The 22746-nt window shown below is 42.8% G+C and overlaps 1 protein-coding gene across 4 annotated transcripts in view; it reads left to right on the top strand.

The window, feature by feature from the left end:
* The first annotated feature begins 1025 nt into the window (after positions 1-1025).
* LOC118386185 (amyloid-beta A4 protein-like) overlaps positions 1026-22746 on the top strand; it is a 33956-nt gene continuing 12235 nt past the window's right edge. For 2 of the 4 annotated variants that reach the window (XM_052522312.1, XM_052522310.1), the window contains exons 1-7: positions 1026-1235; positions 1310-1369; positions 13574-13741; positions 13973-14102; positions 14170-14282; positions 21613-21797; positions 22086-22282. In XM_052522312.1, coding sequence (XP_052378272.1) covers positions 1176-1235; positions 1310-1369; positions 13574-13741; positions 13973-14102; positions 14170-14282; positions 21613-21797; positions 22086-22282 — 913 coding nt within the window. In that variant the 5' untranslated portion in view covers positions 1026-1175. The remainder of the gene's footprint in view (positions 1236-1309; positions 1370-13573; positions 13742-13972; positions 14103-14169; positions 14283-21612; positions 21798-22085; positions 22283-22746) is intronic. The other 2 variants (XM_052522311.1, XM_052522313.1) reach the window with 2 other exon arrangements.

Below are 22746 nucleotides of genomic sequence, written 5' to 3'. Positions count from 1 at the left end.
ATCACCATGCTCAATGCCAAGTGTTGGCTGCAGTGGAGTGATGAATCACGCGTTACCATCTGGCAGTCTGACAGACGAATCTGGGTTTGGCAGATGCCAGGAGAAACGCTACCTGCCTCAATGTATAGTACCAACTGTAAAGTTTGATGGAGGAAGAATAACAGTCTGGGGCTGTATTTCATGGTTCCGGCTAGGCGCCTTAGTTCCAGTGAAGGGAAATCTTAATGCTACAGCATACAACGACATTCTAGGCGATTCTGTGCTTCCAACATCGTGGCCTGTTTCAGCATGACAAATCCCCCGTGCACAAAAGCGAGGTCTATACAGAAATGGTATGTTGAGATCTTGTGGAAGAATTTGACGAGCCTGCATATTGGCCATATACCACACCCCCTTGAGCCTTATTGCTTAATTATACATCTCAATCCTCACCTATTACCCTACAGTACTTCCCAATAGGAGATGCCATATACCACACCCCCTCGGGCCTTACTGCTTAATTACACATCTCAATCAAAGCTCACAGATTACTGCACCTGTACATAGCCCACCTATAATTTAGCCCAAACAACTACCTCTTTCCCTACTGTATTTATTTTATTTATTTTGCTCCTTTGCACCCCATTATTTTTTATTTCTACTTTACACATTCTTCCACTGCAAATCTACCATTCCAGTGTTTTACTTGTTATATTGTATTTACTTTGCCACCATGGCCTTTTTTTGCCTTTACCTCCCTTATCTCACCTCATTTGCTCACAGACTTGTTTATACTGTATTATTGACTGTGTGTTTATTTTACTCCATGTGTAACTCTGTGTCGTTGTATGTGTCGAACTGCTTTGCTTTATCTTGGCCAGGCTACAATTGTAAATGAGAACTTGCCTACCTGGTTAAATAAAGGTGAGAAAAAAATCCTCACCTATTACCCTACATTACTTCCCAATAGGAACTGCCACCCACCCACCTCTTCCCCCACACTAGTTTCTTCCCATAGTGCTTTCTCGGGACCCGGTCAGGTGACAGGCTTTGGAGCGGCTGGCCAGCCTCGTCGCTCTCCATCATCCTATGCTCGTAACAGGCGAGAGTGCACGGGAACGGGATAGAGGCTCATACTAACGGATTGATCTGAATATTTTCAAGATATTGGACGGAACTGATTTAGGGTCAACGGCATGGTCGAGCGAACAGCATTTCTGTTGTTATGGGTGGCAACCTTGACGCTGACATCGGAGGTAAGTAAAAGGGAGAAAACTGGTGCCTTCTGGATGATGCACGAGCTTTCATAAGGTATTTCCCCTCACTGTAGCAGCGGAGGATACGGGTGAGGCTAAAATCAGGAGTGAAAATAACGGAATTCAGACCAAGGGTGAGTAAAGATTGCATTTGTTTGGATACATACAAAAATGTTAGAAATTACGTTGATAGCCTACAATGTTTTTAAGACACCATACGTGTCAATGCCATAGATGTTATTGCGATTAGGCTACATTCCTTTTCCAATTTCGTAGTGGCGAGAAGCTTCTTCTTTAAAAAAAATCTCTATCAGCCTAATTGTGGAGTAGAATATCATAATGCGTAAAGCAAAAGACCTGACTAAAACTATTACTTTTTAGGCCTACCCTTATAGTTGTCAACGACACTGGATTGACAGTTTGGCACTGTAGATTAAAGGGGCTCAGAATTACACAAGCATGTTTGTTCAGTTTTTCTTCTTACAGACCACTATTTTAGCCTTCCAAATATCTAAACGAAGATGATAGGGCCTTTATTGTGCGATTGCTTTTGTTTCACTGGTGTAACCTACGTGCATGCTGATCTGGTATTTTACAAGGGTGTGTGAGCTTTCTGTAGAATATTAAGCAGATTTTCGTTTAGACCTGATAAACAAACCAGATAATTAGGTTTACCCCCCTTCAGATCATTGTCTAATTGAACACACACAAAAAACATAGGATTTCACAGAAGTGTCCCTTGTCTTCTTTGACCTTTTCCTTACACTTCATTATGTACAGTTAAACTAAACTCATTACCATTTGAATAAAGCAATATTTTAAATCCCAGCAACCTTTAAAATAAAGTTCAAGAGCAAACGGTTTTCAATAGTTTGTAATGATTTAAAAAATAAAACAATGAATTGGACAATCATTTAACACAATGGCATTTTCTCAAAAATGTTTATTGACAAAGAGGTTTCAAATGAATCCCACCCCATTTAAATTTGAGTTTAGCTCATGAGCCCACCTCTGATACTGTTCACGCCGTATCCGGACCCCACCGGTAACAGAGAAGAGCTCGTTACAAAACAAGCCTTCGGCATCCCCTTCTTTTAGAGTGTTTGTTGTGGTTTTGGAACCTGGAACAACCTTTTTCAGTGGTGCCACAGCTTTCTTCAGTGTCACTGGTTTCTTTCTCCCTTTGCTTTCTTCCTTCTCTCTTAGTGTTTATTGCCTTGTCCTCCTGGAAACTTGTGAAGTGAGGCTGTCAGGACTGTAGCCGACTCAGCCTTTCTTTTCCCAGACCTTGCCTCCTGTATCCTTGGCATGGATATTCCAATATGACCTCTGCTGCTGTTTGTTGTACAACTGGTACTTTTAATAAAAACAAACAAACAAATTAACAACAAGAACTCATGAGTATTGGTTCAAAAAACAATTATTTCTAATCACTCTATATGCTACTATATATTTCCTTAAATTAGTGCTGATGTTTTTCTTACCAACATTCGGAGCAAGGTCACTGGAGACATGTGGGTGCTGGGGGTGGAGGATGTGGCGGCATTTGATGTTGTGGCAAGGTTAGAGGTCATAATTGGGGTGAAGCCAACAGCTTGAGCCAGACTGGTTGCTTGTGGGATATGGATGGAGAATTCTGGGTGTTGCTTAATCCACCTCTGGCCTGCTCGCCTCCCTACCACTGAGGAAGTACAGTTCCCGCTCAGCCCAGTCAAAACTGTTCGCTGCTCTGGCCCCCCAATGGTGGAACAAACTCCCTCACGACGCCAGGACAGCGGAGTCAATCACCACCTTCCGGAGACACCTGAAACCCCACCTCTTCAAGGAATACCTAGGATAGGGTAAGTAATCCTTCTCACCCCCCTAAAAAGATTTAGATGCACTATTGTAAGTGGCTGTTCCACTGGATGTCATAAGGTGTATGCACCAATTTGTAAGTCGCTCTGGATAAGAGCGTCTGCTAAATGACTTAAATGTAAATGCTTAATAAAACCGTAAAACTAGCCTATGCCTGCCAACCCCCTTTCTTTATTGAATGTGTTTTGCATTACCACGCTGGCCTTCTAGGCAGAGCTGCAAAGAAAAAGCTATATCAGACTGGCCAATAAAAATAAAAGATTAAGATGGGCAAAAGAACACAGACACTGGACAGAGGAACTCTGCCTAGAAGGCCAGCATCCTGGAGTCGCCTCTTCACTGTTGACGTTGAGACGGGTGTTTTTGCGGATACTATTTAATGAAGCTGCCAGTTGAGGACTTGTGAGGCCTTGAGGACTCTGTTTCTCAAACTAGACACTCTAATGTATTTGTCCTCTTGCTCACTTGTGCACCGGGGCCTCCCACTCCTCTTTCTATTCTGGTTAGAGCCAGTTTGAGCTGTTCTGTGAAGGGAGTAGTACACAGCGTTGTACGAGATCTTCAGTTTCTTGGCAATTTCTCGCATGGAAAAGCCTTCATTTCTCAGAACAAGAATAGACTGACGAGTTTCAGAAGAAAGGTCTTTGTTTCTCACCATTTTGAGCCTGTAATCGAACCCGTAAATGATGATGCTTCAGATACTCAACTAGTCTAAAGAAGGCCAGTTTTATTGCTTCTTTAATGAGAACAACAGTATTCAGATGTGCTAACATAATTGCAAAATGGTTTTCTAATGATCAAATAGCCTTTTTAAAATGATAAACTTGGATTAGCTAACACAACGTGCCATTGGAACACAGGAGTGATGGTTGCTGATAATGGGCCTCTGTACGCCTATGTAGATATTCCATAAAACATCTGCCGTTTCCAGCTTGAATGGTAATTTACAACATTAACAATGTCTACACTGTATTTCTGATCAATTTGATATTATTTTTATGGACAAACAAAATGTGCTTTTCTTTCGAAAACAAGGACATTTCTAAATGACCCCAAACTTTTGAACGGTAGTGTGTGTGTGTGTGTGTGTGTGTGTGTGTGTGTGTGTGTGTGTGTGTGTGTGTGTGTGTGTGTGTGTATGTATGTATGTATGTATGTATGTATGTATGTATGTATGTATGTATGTATGTATGTATGTATGTATGTATGTATGTATTTCTTAGGAACAGTGGAGAACTGACCCCTAATCTAACCCCCTATTCTGACCCTAACCCTGCAAACTGAAGGTTAGCTAGCTATGCTAGCAGACATGATCTTATGCTAACTAGCTGGCTAGCATTTAGTTAAACTCAGACTTTCTGCTATTGAAGTCGCTCGTTACCTAACTGGGCTAGCAAATTACAGATAAAAACAAATAATCAACCCTCAGGGGCCTCTCGCCCAGTTGGAAGGAGGGGGCATTTTCCCCCAACATACTAACCTAACATATTACTACTTTACTAAAAAACAAGTGGATGATTTATCTCAAGGCTTCCTTACGTGTGTATATATACACTACCAGTCAAAAGTTTAGACACACCTACTCATTCAAGGGTTTCTTTATTTGTACTATTTTCTATAGTAAAAATAAACTATGAAGTAGCACATATGGAATCATGTAGTATCCAAAAAAGTGTTAAACAAATCCAAATATATTTTATATTTGAGATTCTGGAAAGTAGCCACCCTTTGTCTTGATGACAGCTTTGCACGCTCTTGGCATTCTCTCAGACAGCTTCATGAGGTAGTCACCTGGAATGCATTTCAATTAACAGGTGTGCCTTGTTAAGTTAATTTGTGGAATTTATTTCCTTAATGCGTTTGAGTAAAAACCTTGGAATGAGTAGGTCTGTCCAAACGTTTGACTGGTTCTGTATATTTTTTAATGCTCATGTTGTCCCTCAGTGTCTCATGCAATGAATGACACATTTTCCAAAGCAATACTAAATAGAATGTTTGAAAGAGAGTAAAAAGGAACCAATAAAATAAATAAATAAATACAAATGTAAATATTAGTTATGCCTTGGAGAGCTTTGGTGTCATTTAAAAACAAGGAACCAATTTTAATAAATTCCCTCAAGTCGCTGTAGAAGCGTGGAGAGGACCAGAGAAAGGCAGGGAAAGGGCCACAAGTGACACATGCAGCAGCAGGCAGAGCCGCAGAGAGGGTACAGACTGCAGAGCAGCGCAACAAGGCTCAGCAGAGCGGACACATACAGGAATGTCGCTAAATCATTCAAAAGTTGGCGGCAGCCTTAAAAAGTAGCTTCATTTGTCACAATCCTAAAATCGCTGGAGGTGTCTGAAATCTTGCTTAATCTAGCATCAAAGTTGCTATATTGACAACACTGGCACAAACTGTTTCGGATTGAGAAGCCTGTGGATGCCTTTATTGACCTTACGTTAACATAATACAATGTTGCATTTGTCACATAGTGGCCAGCGGAGGCTGGTGGGTTGGTTATGTGGTGAGGAGAACAGAAAAGGACGAAGCTTGACACAAGCAAGATGGTGTCAGTGCTGCAGTGTTAAGATACTTGCACAGCAAATTGAGCAGTGTTACCCAAGGGGCAAGGGTTCCGGTCTGAAAGCATGCTTTTGACTGCACCGGCAGTATTGCTTTGGTACTGCAGTTTAACTCAATGACGGCCGACAAAGACAATTCCCATTAATGGCCCCATAGAGAAGTCAAATTATAAAACCCCTAGTAAGACACTTTAGTCATCACCTTTGTGCACAAAACATCTGTTAAAATTATTGTCGGGAAGGCACGAATGTAAAATGTTAATCTTTGGCTGTGAGTTATAAAAAAATGAACATATATATTTTTTATCACTAAAGATATTAACATTTTACGTTCGTGCTCTGCGGTCATGACCACAGCTAGCCAGGGAAGTGCTGGTTGGCTTGTTTAGCTGTCCACTTGCTCTGACCGAGTTTCCATAGCATATTCGCTGTCCAGTTCGCACTGAGTGCTAGTGCGCAGGCAGAGTATTCCCAGTAAGAAAGATGGCAGCATCCACGTAACGGCAAATGCAAACGTGAGTAGATTATATTGAAAACAAAGGTTGGTCATCTTTGAGGCAATCTCTAGTTCTTAGTGTATATATCAGGTGGTGTTAACTAGTGTTCATATTTTTTAGTGAACAATTTAGTGTTGATTCAGCAGTTCAATTAACTCTGGTATAAAAGAACACCAGTGTTGGTGTTAATATCCAGTCTTTAGTGTGAGAGTATTTGTTTTAATCTGCGGAGAGTAAAACATTACCATACAGCAAATTCTCCAGTGTTAAAAAAACCCTTAGTGTTACATTTAACACTGGCCCAGTGTCAATACAGGTCCATAATTTTCAGTCTTAAATGAACACACTGCTTAGTGTAAAGCCTTCTTTCATGGGTGCCTTGCCTTTCATGGGTGGTAACTCTACAATTAACTCGAAAAAGGAAAGGACACTGGCAAATTATATTGGAGGCATTGCTTAGTTGGGATGTGGCTTTCAATTAGTTATTTTGGGCCAACTGTGAATGGAAGTGTTGTACCGTGTAAGTAGTCTATGGTTATTTGAATTAAAAGTTTGAGTATGTCTATTGTCAGTGCCGAAGTCTTCATAAATGCTTATATAAGAGCATATGACAATAAAGACTTTTTAACATTATTGTAATGTCCTTAACACAACACGGAATAACAAGAGAGTAAGACCTCTTGGTGTAATGATTAAAAATACTATGAGGTTTTATGTCGTAACACCATTGGTGAAAACTATATACACTTCCTCGTGTTAAAATCATGTTTTATTGCATAACACTGAAAGTTTTCATTCTCTAACACTGACATAGTGTAACAGCGTAGCACTAAACACAGTGTTGCATTTAACACTGTCAGTGTTGATTTAACACTCAATATTTTCTGTGTGGAGGTCCGTGGGGCGACGCACAATTGGCCTAGCGTTGTCCGGGTTAGGGAGGGTTTGGCCGGTAGGGATATCCTTGTCTCATCGCGCACTAGCGACTCCTGTGGCAGGCCAGGCGCAGTGCACGCTAACCAGGTCGCCAGGTGCACAGTGTTTCCTCCGACACATTGGTGTGGCTGGCTTCCGGGTTGGATGTGCGCTGTGTTAAGAAGCAGTGCGGCTTGGTTGGGTTGTGTTTCGGAGGACGCATGACTTTCAACCTTCGTCTCTCCCGAACCGGTATGGGAGTTGTAGCAATGAGACAAGATAGTAACTACTAACAATTGGATACCACGAAATTGGGGGGGGGGAAAGGAAGTAAAATTAAATAATTCATAGACTTAATTATAACATAATAACACACAGAAATACGAGCCATAAGTCATTAATATGGTCGTTTCCGGAAACTATCATCTCGAAAACAAGACGTTTATTCTTTCAGTGAAATACGGAACTGTTACGTATTTTATCTAACGGGTGACATCCATAAGTCTAAATATTCCTGTTACATTGTACAACCTTCAATGTTATGTCATAATTACGTAAAATTCTGGCAAATTAGTTCCCAACGAGCCAGACAGCCCAAACTGTTGCATATACCCTGACTCTGCGTGCAATGAACGCAAGAGAAGTGACACAATTTACCTAGTTTAATATTGCCTGCTAACCTGGATTTTTTAAAGCTAAATATGCAGGTTAAAAAAATATATACTTCTGTGTATTGATTTTAAGAAAGGCATTGATGTTTATGGTTAGGTACAGTCGTGCAACGATTATGCTTTTTTTCGCAAATGCGCTTTTGTTAAATCATCCCCCGTTTGGCGAAGTTGGCTGTCTTTGTTAGGAGAAATAGTCTTCACACAGTTCGCAATGAGCCAGGTGGCCCAAACTGCTGCATATACCCTGACTCTGTTGCAAGAAAAGTGACACCATTTCCCTAGTTAAAAGAAATTCATGTTAGCAGGCAATATTAACTAAATATACAGGTTTAAAATATATACTTGTGTATTGATTTTAAGAAAGGCATTGATGTTTATGTTTAGGTACACATTGGAGCAACGACAGTCCTTTTTCACGAATGCCACCGCATAGATTATATGCAACGCAGGACACACTAGATAAACTAGTAATATCATCAACCATGTGTAGTTAACTAGTGATTATGACTGATTATTTTTTATAAGATAAGTTTAATGCTAGCTAGCAACTTAGCTTGGCTTCTTACATCATTTGCGTAACAGGCAGGATCCTCGTGGAGTGCAATGTAAAGCAGGTGGTTAGAGCGTTGGACTAGTTAACTGTAAGGTTGCAAGATTGAATCACCGAGCTGACAACGTAAAAATCTGTCGTTTTGCCCCTGTACAAGGCAGTTAACCCACTGTTCCTAGGCCATCATTGAAAGTAAGAATGTGTTCTTAACTGACTTGCCTAGTTAAATAAGGTCATGAAAAAAAATATTGGCCAAATCGGTGTCCCTAAATACCAAATACCAATTTCTGATTGTTATGAAATCTTGAAATCGGACCTAATTAATCAGCCATTCCGATTAATCGGTCGACCTCTAGTCACATGTTGCTTCACATGTTATCAAATTATATCACATGAGATCAAATGTGTTCACGTGAAATTCATGTTTTTTTCCGTAAGGGTTCTCTCACACCTCAGGTCAACTTGTCTCTAGAGTGACAGGTCAACTTCTCGCGGTGGTGTGTAGGGTGGTGTGGTGTGTAGGGTTGGCTTCAGGGTGAAAAGTGCTGGTGGGAGGCTGGGAGGGAGTATGATATTGAACACTGACACAGAATAGTAACATGCTTCATCGCTGTTCCTGGGGAACATACTGGATGTCTCAGCTGCTGCGATTACGGCAGAGAAGAGGAGGTCAAAGAGAAGTGGTTCTTACTCTCTGCTATAGTGCAGCCTCTTCTGGGGATGTCACCTTCCCTGAGACGATGGGACCTGAAGTCAACTGTCATCTAGCTAGCTAGTAAATGTTAGTTGGTACCAGAGTGCAGAGTGCCAGTCAGCCAGTGGCAGGTATCATATAACATCTAGGCAGGGTTGGAACAAGGCAAGCTACATAAACACAAGCATCCTCTTTCCTAAGCATAACAGACACTCCCAAGGTCCTAACATTGTGGAATGTGGTTTCTCTTACTCCTGTTGCAACTGACCCCCTCAATAACAAGGACTTTTCTTTGGATTGTTTTACTACCTGGCTGTCACATAGCCTACTGTATAAATGTCGAGTGACTAAAAGCAGGCTAGTCTGTTACGTACCATGGCCAAAAGTGCAGTTGCAGTACTATCTTTGTCCCAGCTACACTACTGTTACATGGCTTTCTCCTCTCCCCTCATTCTTAAATTCCTACACAGAGCGTTGACCAGCACCGTAACCTAGTTCAATGTGCTGACTCATGCCTGACAAATCTATACCAGGTGCAACAGCTGTGCAAAGACATCAGTAGTAGCCTACAGTCCATCGACAACACCCAGCTACCTGGAAAGTTAAAGGCCTGGTGTCTGCAGTTTGGTCTCCTACCCCGGGTGTTGTGGCCCTTAGCACTGTATGAGGTTCCAATCTCAACAGTGGAGAAGATGGAAAGAGGTGTCACAGGCTACTAAAAGAAGTGGCTCGGAGTTCCACGATGCCTTACCACCATAGGCCTCTATGGAGATGGTGTCCTCAAGCTGCCCCTCACCAGTCTAACAGAGGAATTCAAGTGTGCAAAAACCAGGCTCCAGATGACACTGAATGAATCTTGAGACCCAGTGGTGAGCAACAACGCGCCGACCTTGGCAACTGGGCGCAAATGGAGGCCAGGAAAAGCAGTCCAGGAGGCAACAGCAGCCCTCAGACATGCTGACATTGTGGGTCATGTTCAGCAAGGGAGAGGAGGCCTTGGGCTAACTAGCCGTGCTGCTTGGAGTAAGGCCACTGCACCAGAGCGGCGGAAGATGGTAGTGCAGGAAGTACGCCATCAGGAGGAGGCTGCAAGGTGGGCCAAGGCAGTCTCTCTTGCCAAACAGGGATAGTGGACTCGATGGGACAGTGTGGAGAAGAGGAAGATCAGCTGGAAGGATATGTGGGCCATGGAAGCGAGGCGGTTGAGCTTTTCCATCAGAGCAACATATGACGTCCTTCCAACACCAGTTAATCTTCACCAATGGTATGGTGAAGATCCGGACTGTGCCCTCTGTTCCATGCCAGCCAACCTCAGGCACATTCTCACAGGCTGTAAAACAAGCCTCGCCCAAGCACGCTACACTTGGCGTCACAACCAAGTCCTTAAAAACCTTGCGTCCGCCCTGGAGGACAAGCAAGCTGCCACCAACTCCCTACCACCAACAGCAGCATCACACTCCTTACGGACAAACTTTGTCCGCAAAGGGGCTAAACCACCGAAGAGCGGCTCTACACCATTAGAGCTTGGCCCGCGACTGGAAAATGCTAGCTGACATTGGCCGGCAACTTGTGTTTCCTCCGGAGATCGCAACTACCACCCTAAGACCTGACATGGTGCTCTGGTCCCGTTCACTCAATAAGGTCTTCATCATTGAGCTCACAGTACCCTGGGAAAACTCAGTAGATGAGGCTTATGAGCGAAAACATCTGCGCTATGCTGATCTAGCTGCCGAAGCACGGCATCATGGCTGGAACACAGAAGTCTGACCAGTGGAGGTGGGCTGCAGAGGTTTTGTGGCAACATCTACAACCAGACTGCTTAGAGACCTGGGAATTAAGGGCCAGAGCCAGCGTTCGGCAATCAAAGCTGTATCAGAGGCGGCTGAAGGCAGCAGTCAGTGGCTCTGGATGAAGAGGAAAGACCCCAGCTGGGCCCCGAAGTGAGAGGGCCAGGAGGTATGCGGTCAACAATGCTTGACTCAGGGAGGAGGACGCCCCTGCCATGCATAGTCCCATGGGATGTTGGCTATCAACAACAAGGCAACTCCTATGACTAATTGGGAATGGGACGCAAGCGTAGGATTGATCACCCTGTCGCTGGCCGCCTTTGAGGAGGGTGTATAGTGTGAAAGGCCGAAACACCCTAGGAACCAAAGGTACACTACTGACGATGCGCTCCCCAAATTTCACCACGCTCACTGTTCATTAACTCTTGGAAGTGCTTGCACAAAGGATAGTAACATCTCCTCCTGTGTTCTTGGAATCTATGCCTGCCCATACCATAGTCCCACCGGCCACCATATGATGGGGAACTCTGTTCACAACGTTGACATCAGCAAACCACTCACCCACACAAGGCCATACACATGGTCTGCGGTTGTGAGGCCGGTTGGACTTACTGCCAAATTGTCTAAAACAACATTGGAGGCAGCTTATGGTAGAGAAATGAATATTAAATTATCTGGCAACAGCTCTGGTAGACATGCCAATTGTATGCTCCCTCAAAACTTGACAAAACAGGCCTTTTATTGACCTCGGCACAAGGTGCACCTGTGTAATGATCATGCTGTTTAATCATCTTATTGATATGCCTCACCTTTCAGGTGGATGGATTATCTTGGCAAAGTAGAAATGCTTGCTAACAGGGATGTAAACAAATGTGTGCACAACATTTGATAGAAATACAGTTTTTGTGTGTATGGAAAATTTATGGGATCTTTTATTTCAGCTCATGAAACATGGGACCAACACTTTACATGTTGGGTTTATATTTTTGTTCAGTGTAGATAATGTGTCTTAACTCTTGATGAAATTAAGTGAATTAAGATTCTAGGACCACCTGCAACCCTGCTGATGCTGTGTATTTCTGTTGCCATGCCAACAGCATTGCTGTTGAGAGTGAGACACCATCTTGGAAATGCGACCTTCTCCCCATCGCATCAGTTGTTTCTGGCATCCCACCACCTCCTCATAATATCAACCGCCATTCAGGCTCATTGGAAGATGATAGCTATGATTTATGATTGTGTTCCTCGTGTCAGCCATGTTCCATCAGGGTCCCTTAAAATTAAACGCACACACTCACGGACACACCCACGCAAGACATTAAAAAAAGACGCAATTAACTGGCAGTGTCAAAGAGCTTTCCTGCAGGTATCATGCAACGAGCAGCTAGTGAGAGAAAAGCACACTCCCTGAACTCCACAGGGTGTTAGCTCATAAATAAAGGTAAAAATATAAAATACTGAGAACTGTTTGTTAACTGCTGCATAAAAGGACAATGTGTGCTTCTATAACACATGTATTGCATACAAAATGGCAACCATGAATATGGGGAGAAAAGCTGTAGCAGATTTTCTCAAGTTTATGTGGTTAATATTAATCATAATCTGCTACACTACAGGCTGCTGAAATAACTAAGGCCTAGTTTTTTCAAAGGCAAACACAGCACCATCTTTGTTTTGGTAATTTACCAGCAGAATGGCAGCAGGATCCTGTTTGGTAGTTTGCAGCATCTGTATATTCGGATGTGCGCAAGACGAAAAGGAGAGCTAGACATCCAGCTACAATGAAACTTCCTCCGATTGCATCACGGAATGAAAATGATCCCAGAATGCTTTGTGTTTAGCTCAGTTAGAAGGGAGAGGTAAAAAGGTACAAACTAAACACTAAGTGATAGACAAAGTGGATCTATTTTTATACAGTTCTCTGTTTCCACCTCCCTCTCTGACACACACACACACACACATTTTCTAGCGCTATCTGTCTGTGTCTGATGTTCCCTCTTGCACACATTCTATATTTCTTTATTTCTCTCTCTTTCTCACCTAATGCTTCTGAGCTCGTCCTTTCCTATATGAACAACACAATTCACTCAGGACACCAACACGAGCTCATACAAGCACAGTCACACACACACACACACACACACACACACACACACACACACACACACACACACACACACACACACACACACACACACACACACACACACACACACACACACACACACACACACACACACACACACACACACACACACACCTGTTCTCAGTGCTGTTGCCTGTTTGCCTGTCAGTGTGTGTGTGTGTGTGTGTGTGTGTGTGTGTGTGTGTGTGTGTGTGTGTGTGTGTGTGTGTGTGTGTGTGTGTGTGTGTGTGTGTGTGTGTGTGTGTGTGTGTGTGTGTGTGTGTGTCTGTCTGTCTGTCTGTCTGTCTGTGTGAAAGAGAGAGAGAGAGAGAGGGTAACATTAACCCAAGTAGTGTGTGACCTCTGTCACGGTGGTGTCTGTTCAAAGAGGAAATTATGAAAGCTACAGCCAGATTGACCTGATCTCAGCTGCAACGTGGGAATGAATACATTTGTGTTTTGAGTCACTTTAGCTTTTGAGTGCACTTCAACTGCAACTAAAGTTTTTAAACTGTAATTACAGTAATTTCACTCTCCAACCTCCCTCTCCTCCCCGGCCATTCTTATGTCCTCCCTCTATTCCTTCATCTACCATCCTTCTCTCCCTCTGTCCCCTCTAACTTCCCTCGCTCCTCCCATCTACCATCTCTCTTGGTCTCTCTCCTCCATCCCTCCAGGTGCCATCTGATGACTCAGTGGCTCTGCTAGCGGAGCCCCAGGTAGCCATGTTCTGTGGGAAGCTCAACATGCACGTCAACGTCCAGAGTGGCAAGTGGGAGCCAGACCCCTCCGGCACCAAGAGCTGCATCGGAACCAAGGAGGGCATCCTGCAGTACTGCCAGGAGGTTGGAGGAGAGGGAGGGAGGGGGGAGGGAAAGGTGGAAAGGGTGAGCGGTAGTAAAAAGAGAAATAAAGAAAGGTATAATGAGAGTGGAAGATATAGGGGTGGAACCGGAATTAAATTAGGGCGAGAAAGATAAACAAGGGAGATCTGAGGTAAATGTTGTGAATATTACACCAATACAAAACAACTGTGTGAAGTCTTGGACATTCATAGAACCCTGCTCCTTCCGCAGGTGTACCCTGAGCTCCAGAGCACAAACGTGGTGGAGGCCAATCAGCCAGTCAGCATCCAGAACTGGTGCAAGAAGGGACGCAAGCAGTGTCGCAGTCACACACACATCGTGGTGCCCTACCGCTGCCTGGGTAAGCGGTGTATGTGTGTGTACTTGAGTGTGTGTGAGAGACTCTGTAATCTGTGTGTGTTTTGCAGTTGGGGAGTTTGTGAGTGATGCGTTGCTGGTTCCTGATAAGTGCAAGTTCCTGCACCAGGAGAGAATGGACATGTGTGAGAGGCACCTGCACTGGCACACCGTGGCTAAAGAGGTGAGGACAAATGCTTTTCACTTAATTTTCCCGCCATTCTGTTGTGTTCAGGTATGTTCTTCCCCAGTCTCCCCTCTCTCGCTATATCAATCTAGTATTATCTCCTCCTATCTCTCTCGTTCTCTATCTAGCTCTCTCTCTCTCAATTCAATTCAAAGAGCTTTATTGGCATGGAAAACATGTTTACATTGCCAAAGCAAGTGAAATACATAATAAACAAAAGTGGAATAAACAACATAAAATGAACAGTAAACATTACACTCACAAAAGTTCCAAAGGAATAGAGACATTTCAAATGTCATGTTATGGCTATATACAGTGTTGTAATGTCATGTTATGGCTATATACAGTGTTGTAATGTCATGTTATGGCTATATACAGTGTTGTAATGTCATGTTATGGCTATATACAGTGTTTTAATGTCATGTTATGGCTATATACAGTGTTGTAATGTCATGTTATGACTATATACAGTGTTGTAATGTTATGTTATGGCTATATACAGTGTTGTATCGATGTGCAAATAGTTAAAGTACAAAGCGAAAATAAATCAACATCAATATGTGTTGTATTTACAATGGTGTTTGTTCTTCACTGGTTGGCTTTTTCTTGTGGCAACAAGTCTGTGTAATCTGGGGGAAATATGTCTCTAATATGGTCATACATTTGGTAGGAGGTTAGGAAGTGCAGCTCAGTTTCTCATTTTGTGGGCAGTGTGCACATAGCCTGTCTTCTCTTGAGAGCCATGTCTGCCTACGGCGGCCTTTCTCAATAGCAAGGCTGTGCTCACTGAGTCTGTACATAGTTAACGCTTTCATTCATTTTGGGTCAGTCATAGGGGTCAGGTTTTCTGCCACTGTGTACCCTCTGTTTAGGGCCAAATACCATTCTAGTTTGCTCAGATTTTTTTGTTAATTCTTTCCAATGTGTCAAGTAATTCTCTTTTTGTTTTCTCATGATTTGGTTGGGTCTAATTGTGTTGCTTTCCTGGGTCTCTGTGGGGTCTGTTTGTGTTTGTTGACAGAGCCCCAAGACCAGCTTGCTTAGGGGACTCTTCTCCAGTTTCATCTCTCTATAGGTGATGGCTTTGTTATGGAAGGTTTGGGAAACACTTCCTTTAAGGTGGTTGTAGAATTTAACGTCTCTTTTCTGGATTTGGATAATTAGTGGGTATCGGCCTAATTCTGCTCTGCATGCATTATTTGGTGTTTTGCGTTGTACATGAGGATATTTGTTGCAGAATTCTGAATGCAGAGTCTCAATTTGGTGTTTGTCCCATTTTTTTATATATTTAAAAAAAAAATGGTTGGTGAGTGGACCCCAGACCTCACAATCATAACTGATTCAAGTATTTTTTTATGTCGAATTTGATGTTCCTTTTGATGACGTAGAAGGCCCCTTTTTCCTTCTCTCTGATTGTTCACAGCTTTGTGGAAGTTACCTGTAGCGCTGATGTTTAGGCCAAGGTATTTATAGGTTTTTTTTTGTGCTCTAGGGCAACGGTGTCTAGATGGAATTTGTATTTGTGGTCCTGGCAACTGGACTTTTTTTTTGGAACACCATTATTTTTGTCTTAAGATTTACTGTCTGGGCCCAGGTCTGACAGAATCTGTGCAGAAGATGTAGGTGCTGCTGTATGCCCTCCTTGGTTGGGGACATAAGCACCAGATTATCAGCAAACAGTAGACATTTGACTTCAGATTCTAGTAGGGTGAGGCCAGGTGCTGCAGACTGTTCTAGTGCCCTTTCCAATTCGTTGATATGTATGTTGAAGAGGGTGGGGCTTAAGCTGCATCCCTGTCTCAGCCCATGGCTGTGTGGAAAGGAGTGTGTTTTTTTGCTAATTTTAACCACACACTTGTTGTTTGTGTACATGGATTTCATAACATGTTTCCATCAATTTGTATAACAGACCCTCATGCCAAATTGAGTCTCAAGCTTTTTTGAAATCAACAAAGCATGAGAAGACTGTTTGACTGTCAGTTAGAGTTTACAGGGTGAATATGACCGACCGGCAGAAATCAGTTTTATGTAGTAGAGACTCAGAGCTTCAAAATTGTATATCATACACTACATTTGAGGAACAATAGGAAAGTAATTTTTTATTTGAAAGTAGATTAAGTTGTAAACTCACTTTTGAGAAAATGGCCTTTGAATGTTTTGGTACTACTATTGGAGAGCCCTTCATTGTCTACACCCATTCAGCACTGTTCACACCCTCTTAAGCTTTAGACCCGCCCATTTCTTTAAGGGTTGATCCAAGCATTCTGTACAAACAGCAGGCAAGCACCCAAGCTAACTTGATAGCCACTTCCAGACATCTAAGTGAGCGATAACAGCTCACTGCACATTACTCGCCCTAGCAGAGCTGGTTCGACCACAACAGCAGTCAAACACCCAAGCTAACTGGCTAACATTGGCCAGCTTGCTAGCTACTTCCAGACACGTAATGAGAGAACACCCCACTCTGACCACTTTCTCACCCTAGTAGAGCTGGTTAGGCTATTTTCATGTTATCCAGAGCGTTGGTGACTGTAACTGTGCTGCTGGCAACAATTTAATTACGCTTTTTTGCCAACGTTTACTGACACTGGCCATATTCAATGGGTGTTGAGCGTTCGTAAATGCTGGCACATAAGTATTTTGTTAAGACAAAACAATGAATGTAAACAATGAACCATAAACCCAACTCATGACATTACTACCCTGCATGAATCTGCAGGTAGCTAACCAACCAGGTTCAATGTTAGCTAGCCAACATTAGGCTATAACTAGTCAAGCAAATATGTCTGAGATATGAAGACTAAGATCATACACATAACATTAGCTAGTGGGTCAGCCAGCTAACGCTAGCAAACAGTACATTAACTTGTAATGAAACCACTTTCTATCAAAATTAGAAACATGTCATATCTGAAAATGTAGCTAGCTAGACTATCTTACATGTATACATCATGGTTGGACACGTCTCCTGTCAGATGCCATGTTTGGCCTTAGTTTGAAGATGTAATCCAGAGACAGGTGTTTTCTCCATCTCCTTAGCTATCATACTGGAATTCCACTGATTTCAAAACTCGGTCCTCCAGAAAGTGGAGAGCATACACATAACGTTAGCTAGCGAGCCTGCCAGCTAATGTTAGCTAGTTAACAGTATACTTTAATTTGATATTAAGTTTATGCAGTTTTACTACGCGATACATTTAAAAAATAAACAGTGTTAGACAGGATTACCTAGACATACTGACCAGCTCAAATAGACAGAAGTGTGCTATATGGCAGACCAATCCAAACTAATCTCTCGGCATGTCCAGCCCACTCATTATTCCAGCCAATCATGGTTAGTGGGAAGGTTGCTGACTTTTTCTGTGGCTAAAACAACTAAGCTTGTAATTGAACAATTGTATTTGTATTTAAAGATGGCTTACAATTTTGTTATTAAGGCACATGAAGTTCACATGATCGAGAAGGTATTTCGGCCAAAAAAAACACATTTAGTTAAAAAAACAAAAGGCTCTGCTGTGAAGTAGTGACCTGCGACATGCGCCTAGGTTCCTTAAACGGGTCACATGCGTGGTCTGTCGTATGGTAATTTAGTAAAAAAGTCAATTTGACATTTGCTCAGTACATTGTTTTCACTGAGGAAATGTATGGGTCTGTTGTTAATGATAATGTAGAGGATTTTCCCAATATTGCTGTTGACGAATATCCAACGGTAGTTATTGAGGTCAAATTTGTCTCTACTTTTGTGGATTGGGGTGATCAGTCCCTGGTTCCAAATATTGCCAATTAAAAAATGTCAATTGGAATTTGTGGTCTGTATAGTTTATCATTTCAGTCCTATTCATTCATTGGATGTGGTCTATCACAATGCCATCCGTTTTGTCACCAAAGCCCCATATACTACCCACCACTGCGACCTGTACGCTCTCGTTGGCTGGCCCTCGCTTCATACTCATCGCCAAACCCACTAGCTCCAGGTCAACTACAAGACCCTGCTAGGTAAAGTCTCCCCTTGTCTCAGCTCGCTGGTCATCATAGCAGCACCCACCTGTAGCACGCGCTCCAGCAGGTACATCTCTTTGGTCACCCCGAAAACCAATTCTTCCTTTAGCCGCCTCTCCTTCCAGTTCTCTGCTGCCAATAACTGAAACGAACTACAAAAATTTCTGAAACTGGAAAAACTCATCTCCCTCACTAGCTTTAAGCACCAGCTGTCAGAGCAGCTCACAGATTATTGCACCTGTACATAGCCCATCTATAATTTAGCCCAAACAACTACCTCTCCCCCTACTGTATTTATTTATTCAGCTCCTTTGCACCCCATTATTTTTAACTCTACTTTGCACATTCTTCCATTGCAAATCTACCATTCCAGTGTTTTACTTGCTATATTGTATTTACTTCGCCACCATGGCCTTTTTTATTGTTTGCCTTTACCTCCCTTCTCACCTCATTTGCTCACATTGTATATAGACTTATTTTTCTACTGTATTATTGACTGTATGTTTGTTTTACTCCATGTGTAACTCTGTGTTGTTGTATGTGTCAAACTGCTTTGCTTTATCTTGGCCAGGTCGCATTTGTAAATGAGAACATGTTCTCAACTTGCCTACCTGGTTAAATAAAGGTGATAGATAGATAGATTTTTTAAAAACTATCATTTATCAACACTACAAGGCTTTTTGGGTTGGAGTGTTTGAATGAACTACTGAACAAAATACAATGTAATTGGAGAAGCCAGTGGGTTCTGGTAGTCTTTAATAGTTTATTTTTTTATTTGAATTTGATCATGTATGTTTTTGCTGTTTGTTTTTTGTTATAGAGGCAAAAAGATTGGAGAAGTGGTTTATCCATCTCTGTTTTGAATAGGTTGTTCATTGTTTAGTGTGTTCCTTTTTTCCCAGAAGTGGATGGATTCTTCAATTACATTGAACAGATTTCTGACGTACTGTCTCCTTTTTCCGCAGTGTATTTCTATATTGTTTTAGTGATTCACCATAGTGAAGGCGTAGGCTCAGGTTTTCTGGGTCTCCATGTTTGTGGTTGATAGGTTTCCTAATTTCTTTCTTAGGTATTTGCATTCTTCAACAAACCATTTGTCATTGTTGTTCATTTTCTTAGGTTGTCTGATTTACATGTTTTGATTTCATAGGAGAACGGAGACATCAAATATACTGTTTAGGTTTTCTACTGCCAAGTTTACACCTTCACGTTTTCTCCAGAAGCAGCAGGCTCGTAAGCATTCATTCAAAGAGCACTTTCGTGCGTTTTGCCAGCAGCTCCTCGCAATGCTTCAAGCATTGCGTTCTTTATGACTTCAAGCCTATCAACTCCCGAGATTAGGCTGGTGTAACCGATGTGAAATGGCTAGCTAGTTAGCGGGATGCGCGCTAATAGCGTTTCAATCGTCACTCGCTCTGAGACTTGGGAGTAGTTGTTCCCCTTGCTCTGCATGGGTAATGCTGCTTCAAGGGTGGCTGTTGTCGATGTGTTCCTGGTTCGAGCCCAGGTAGCTGCGAGGAGAGGGATGGAAGCTATACTGTTACACTGGCAATACTAAAGTGCCTATAAGAACATCCAATAGTCAAAGGTATATGAAATACAAATAGTATAGAGAGAAATAGTCTTATAAATACTATAATAACCTCAACCTAAAACTTCTTACCTGGGAATATTGAAGACTCATGTTAAAAGGAACCACCAGCTTTCATATGTTCTCATGTTCTGAGCAAGGAACTTAAACGTTAGCTTTCTTACATGGCACATATTGCACTTTTACTTTCTTCTCCAACACTTTGTTTTTGCATTATTTAAACCAATTTGAACATGTTTCATTATTTATTTTAGGCTAAATTGATTTTATTGGTGTATTATATGAAGTTAAAAGTGTTAATTCAGTATTGTTGTAATTGTCATTATTACAAATGTTAAAAAAATAAAAAATTTAATCGGCTTTTTTGGTCCTCCAATAATTGTTATCGGTATCGGCGTTGAAAAATCATAATCGGTCGACCTCTAGTATAGGTAGCACACATGAGGAAATGTTTCTCTGTTGAGATCATTTCCTTATTAATTTCTAGCCAGATGTAAAATGTTCCCTTTTTGACTCATTTAGTAGAGTGGGTTAGGTCTGCTCTATACCAAATTAGCATATCCCCTGAGTCTCTTCCCTGTTTCACACCTGGTAGTTTGGTGGATGGGACTACCAGCTCTCTGTAACCTAGAGGGAAACCAGTGGGTCCATCTCCTCTGTACCATGTTTCTTGTAGGATGACAATGTCTGTATTTCCAATTTTTGGAGGTATGGATTCCTGCTCTTTAGGCCAAAGGCAGATGACCTCAGACCTTGTATGTTCCAGGATGAGATATTAAAAGCTTTGTGTTCCATATTGTCTAGTGTTTTTGTGTGATTTAGGCCCGGACCATTACAGTAGGTGTGAGCAGAGCATGTTGAGCATCTGATACATACCTCTTAGGTCGCAGGATGTGGCTTGAGTGGGTTATTAGTGGGGGTTGGGCCTGTTGCTCTGCTCACAGCCTGGGAATATGTGCAGCTGTCATGTTGCGAGTCTTCTCCTGCCGTGCTCTCTCATTGATTCTGTGGAAGTCCTTTTGGAAATATATGAAGTTGCCCTGCACCACCACTGTTCCATTGTTGTACAGGTTGACAGAGGGTGTCTCAGTCTCAGGGTCCTTGTTTTCCACTATACTGATTTTCCTCCCTCCACCAATACCCTCTTAAAAAAGGGGTAGTGTGCTGTTATCACTGTGTGCCATGCCCAGGGATGGTCAGTGTTTGAGATTAGGTTGCTTACGTTTCCATTTTTGTAGCAGTCAGCAAAAAGTGTCTCTGGATTGTCCATGAGGAGCTTCTCTTTGTACTCTTTCCGTGCCTTGTCATTTTAATATCTTTCTTTATCTCTGTATCTCTCTCTCTAGTGTTTTCTCCTCTTCTGCTCTCTCCATCTATCTAGTATTCTCTCCTCCTCTCGCTCTCTCTCTCGTATTCTCTACTCCTCTCCACTTTCTATCTATCTAGTGTTCTTTCTCCTCTCTTTCCTTTCTCTCTAGTATTCTGGGAGAGTGTGTGCTGTGCTGTGGTGACTCAGCAATTTTTTTGTCTCCATCCATTCCTGCATTCCTCCCTCCTTCAATTATTTCACAGAAATAATCAACCAGAGTTATAATTGTAAGAAGGTTATTTTTTGCTTCATATGATTGATTTTTTCCTGACAATGTGACCTTACCAGGAAACCGCCTAGAGATATGTAATTGCGTGTAAAGACCTGTGTCTCAAAAAGAGATTCTTTCAAATTGCTATTATTATCAGTCCTGTGGAGACCGCACCATGAATCTCCATGACTACGGCATGCTGTTGCCATGTGGCATCGACCGTTTCCGAGGGGTGGAGTTTTTGTGTTGCCCGGCAGACACGCATCGCGAGTCAGAGAGCGTCGAGCTGACTGAGTCTGACGTGTGGTGGGGCGGAGCCGAGACTGAATACACCGATAACGGGTATGCGCGCACACACACACACACACACACACACACACACACACACACACACACACACACACACACACACACACACACACACACACACACACACACACACACACACACACACACACACACACACACACACACACACAGGTGCATACAGTCAGACACAAAAACACAGACAATTAAGCACACATATATGATCTTAAGTTATTACTCAAGTTCATAAACCAGTGGTTAAACACTTTTGACAGAACCTTCACTACCAGACTACACACTCACAAACACCCACCGTCCCTACAGCATGCTTCACCAGGCGGATCACGGGGCTGCCACCACTGAGGATGATGAGGATGCCTTCGATAGGGACGAGGACGGTGACGGTGATGAGGATGAAGATGATGTGACTGACAAACGGGACAGTGGTGAACGCACCTCCAACATCGCCATGACAACTACCACCACGACCACCACCGAGTCGGTTGAGGAAGTTGTCAGAGGTAAGAACATGCCATGGATGGAAAGAGAGAAATACTTGTTGGTTGGTTTGTGGAGATGGATAAGATGGAGTGTGTATGTTTGAACATGTTATGTGTAAACACACACCCAAGCAGTGTGTGTGTTTAAGAGTGTGTCTGTAGGCCTCCCGGGTGGCGCAGTGATTAAGGGGGCGCTGTACTGCAGTGCCAGCTGTGCCACCAGAGACTCTGGGTTCGCGCCTAGGCTCTGTCGTAACCGGCCGCGACCGGGAGGTCCGTGGGGCGATGCACAATTGGCATAGCGTCGTCCGGGTTAGGGAGGGTTTGGCCGGTAGGGATATCCTTGTCTCATCGCACACCAGCGACTCCTGTGGCGGGCTGGGCGCAGTGCGCGCTAACCAAGGTTGCCAGATGCACGGTGTTTCCTCCGACACATTGGTGCGGCTGGCTTCCGGGTTGGATGCGTGCCGTGTTAAAAAGCAGTG

This window comes from Oncorhynchus keta, chromosome 7 (assembly GCF_023373465.1).
Source record: "Oncorhynchus keta strain PuntledgeMale-10-30-2019 chromosome 7, Oket_V2, whole genome shotgun sequence".
Lineage (NCBI taxonomy): Eukaryota > Metazoa > Chordata > Actinopteri > Salmoniformes > Salmonidae > Oncorhynchus > Oncorhynchus keta.
Note: the sequence above shows the minus strand (reverse complement) of the source record. Positions and strands in the feature narration are given on the sequence as shown.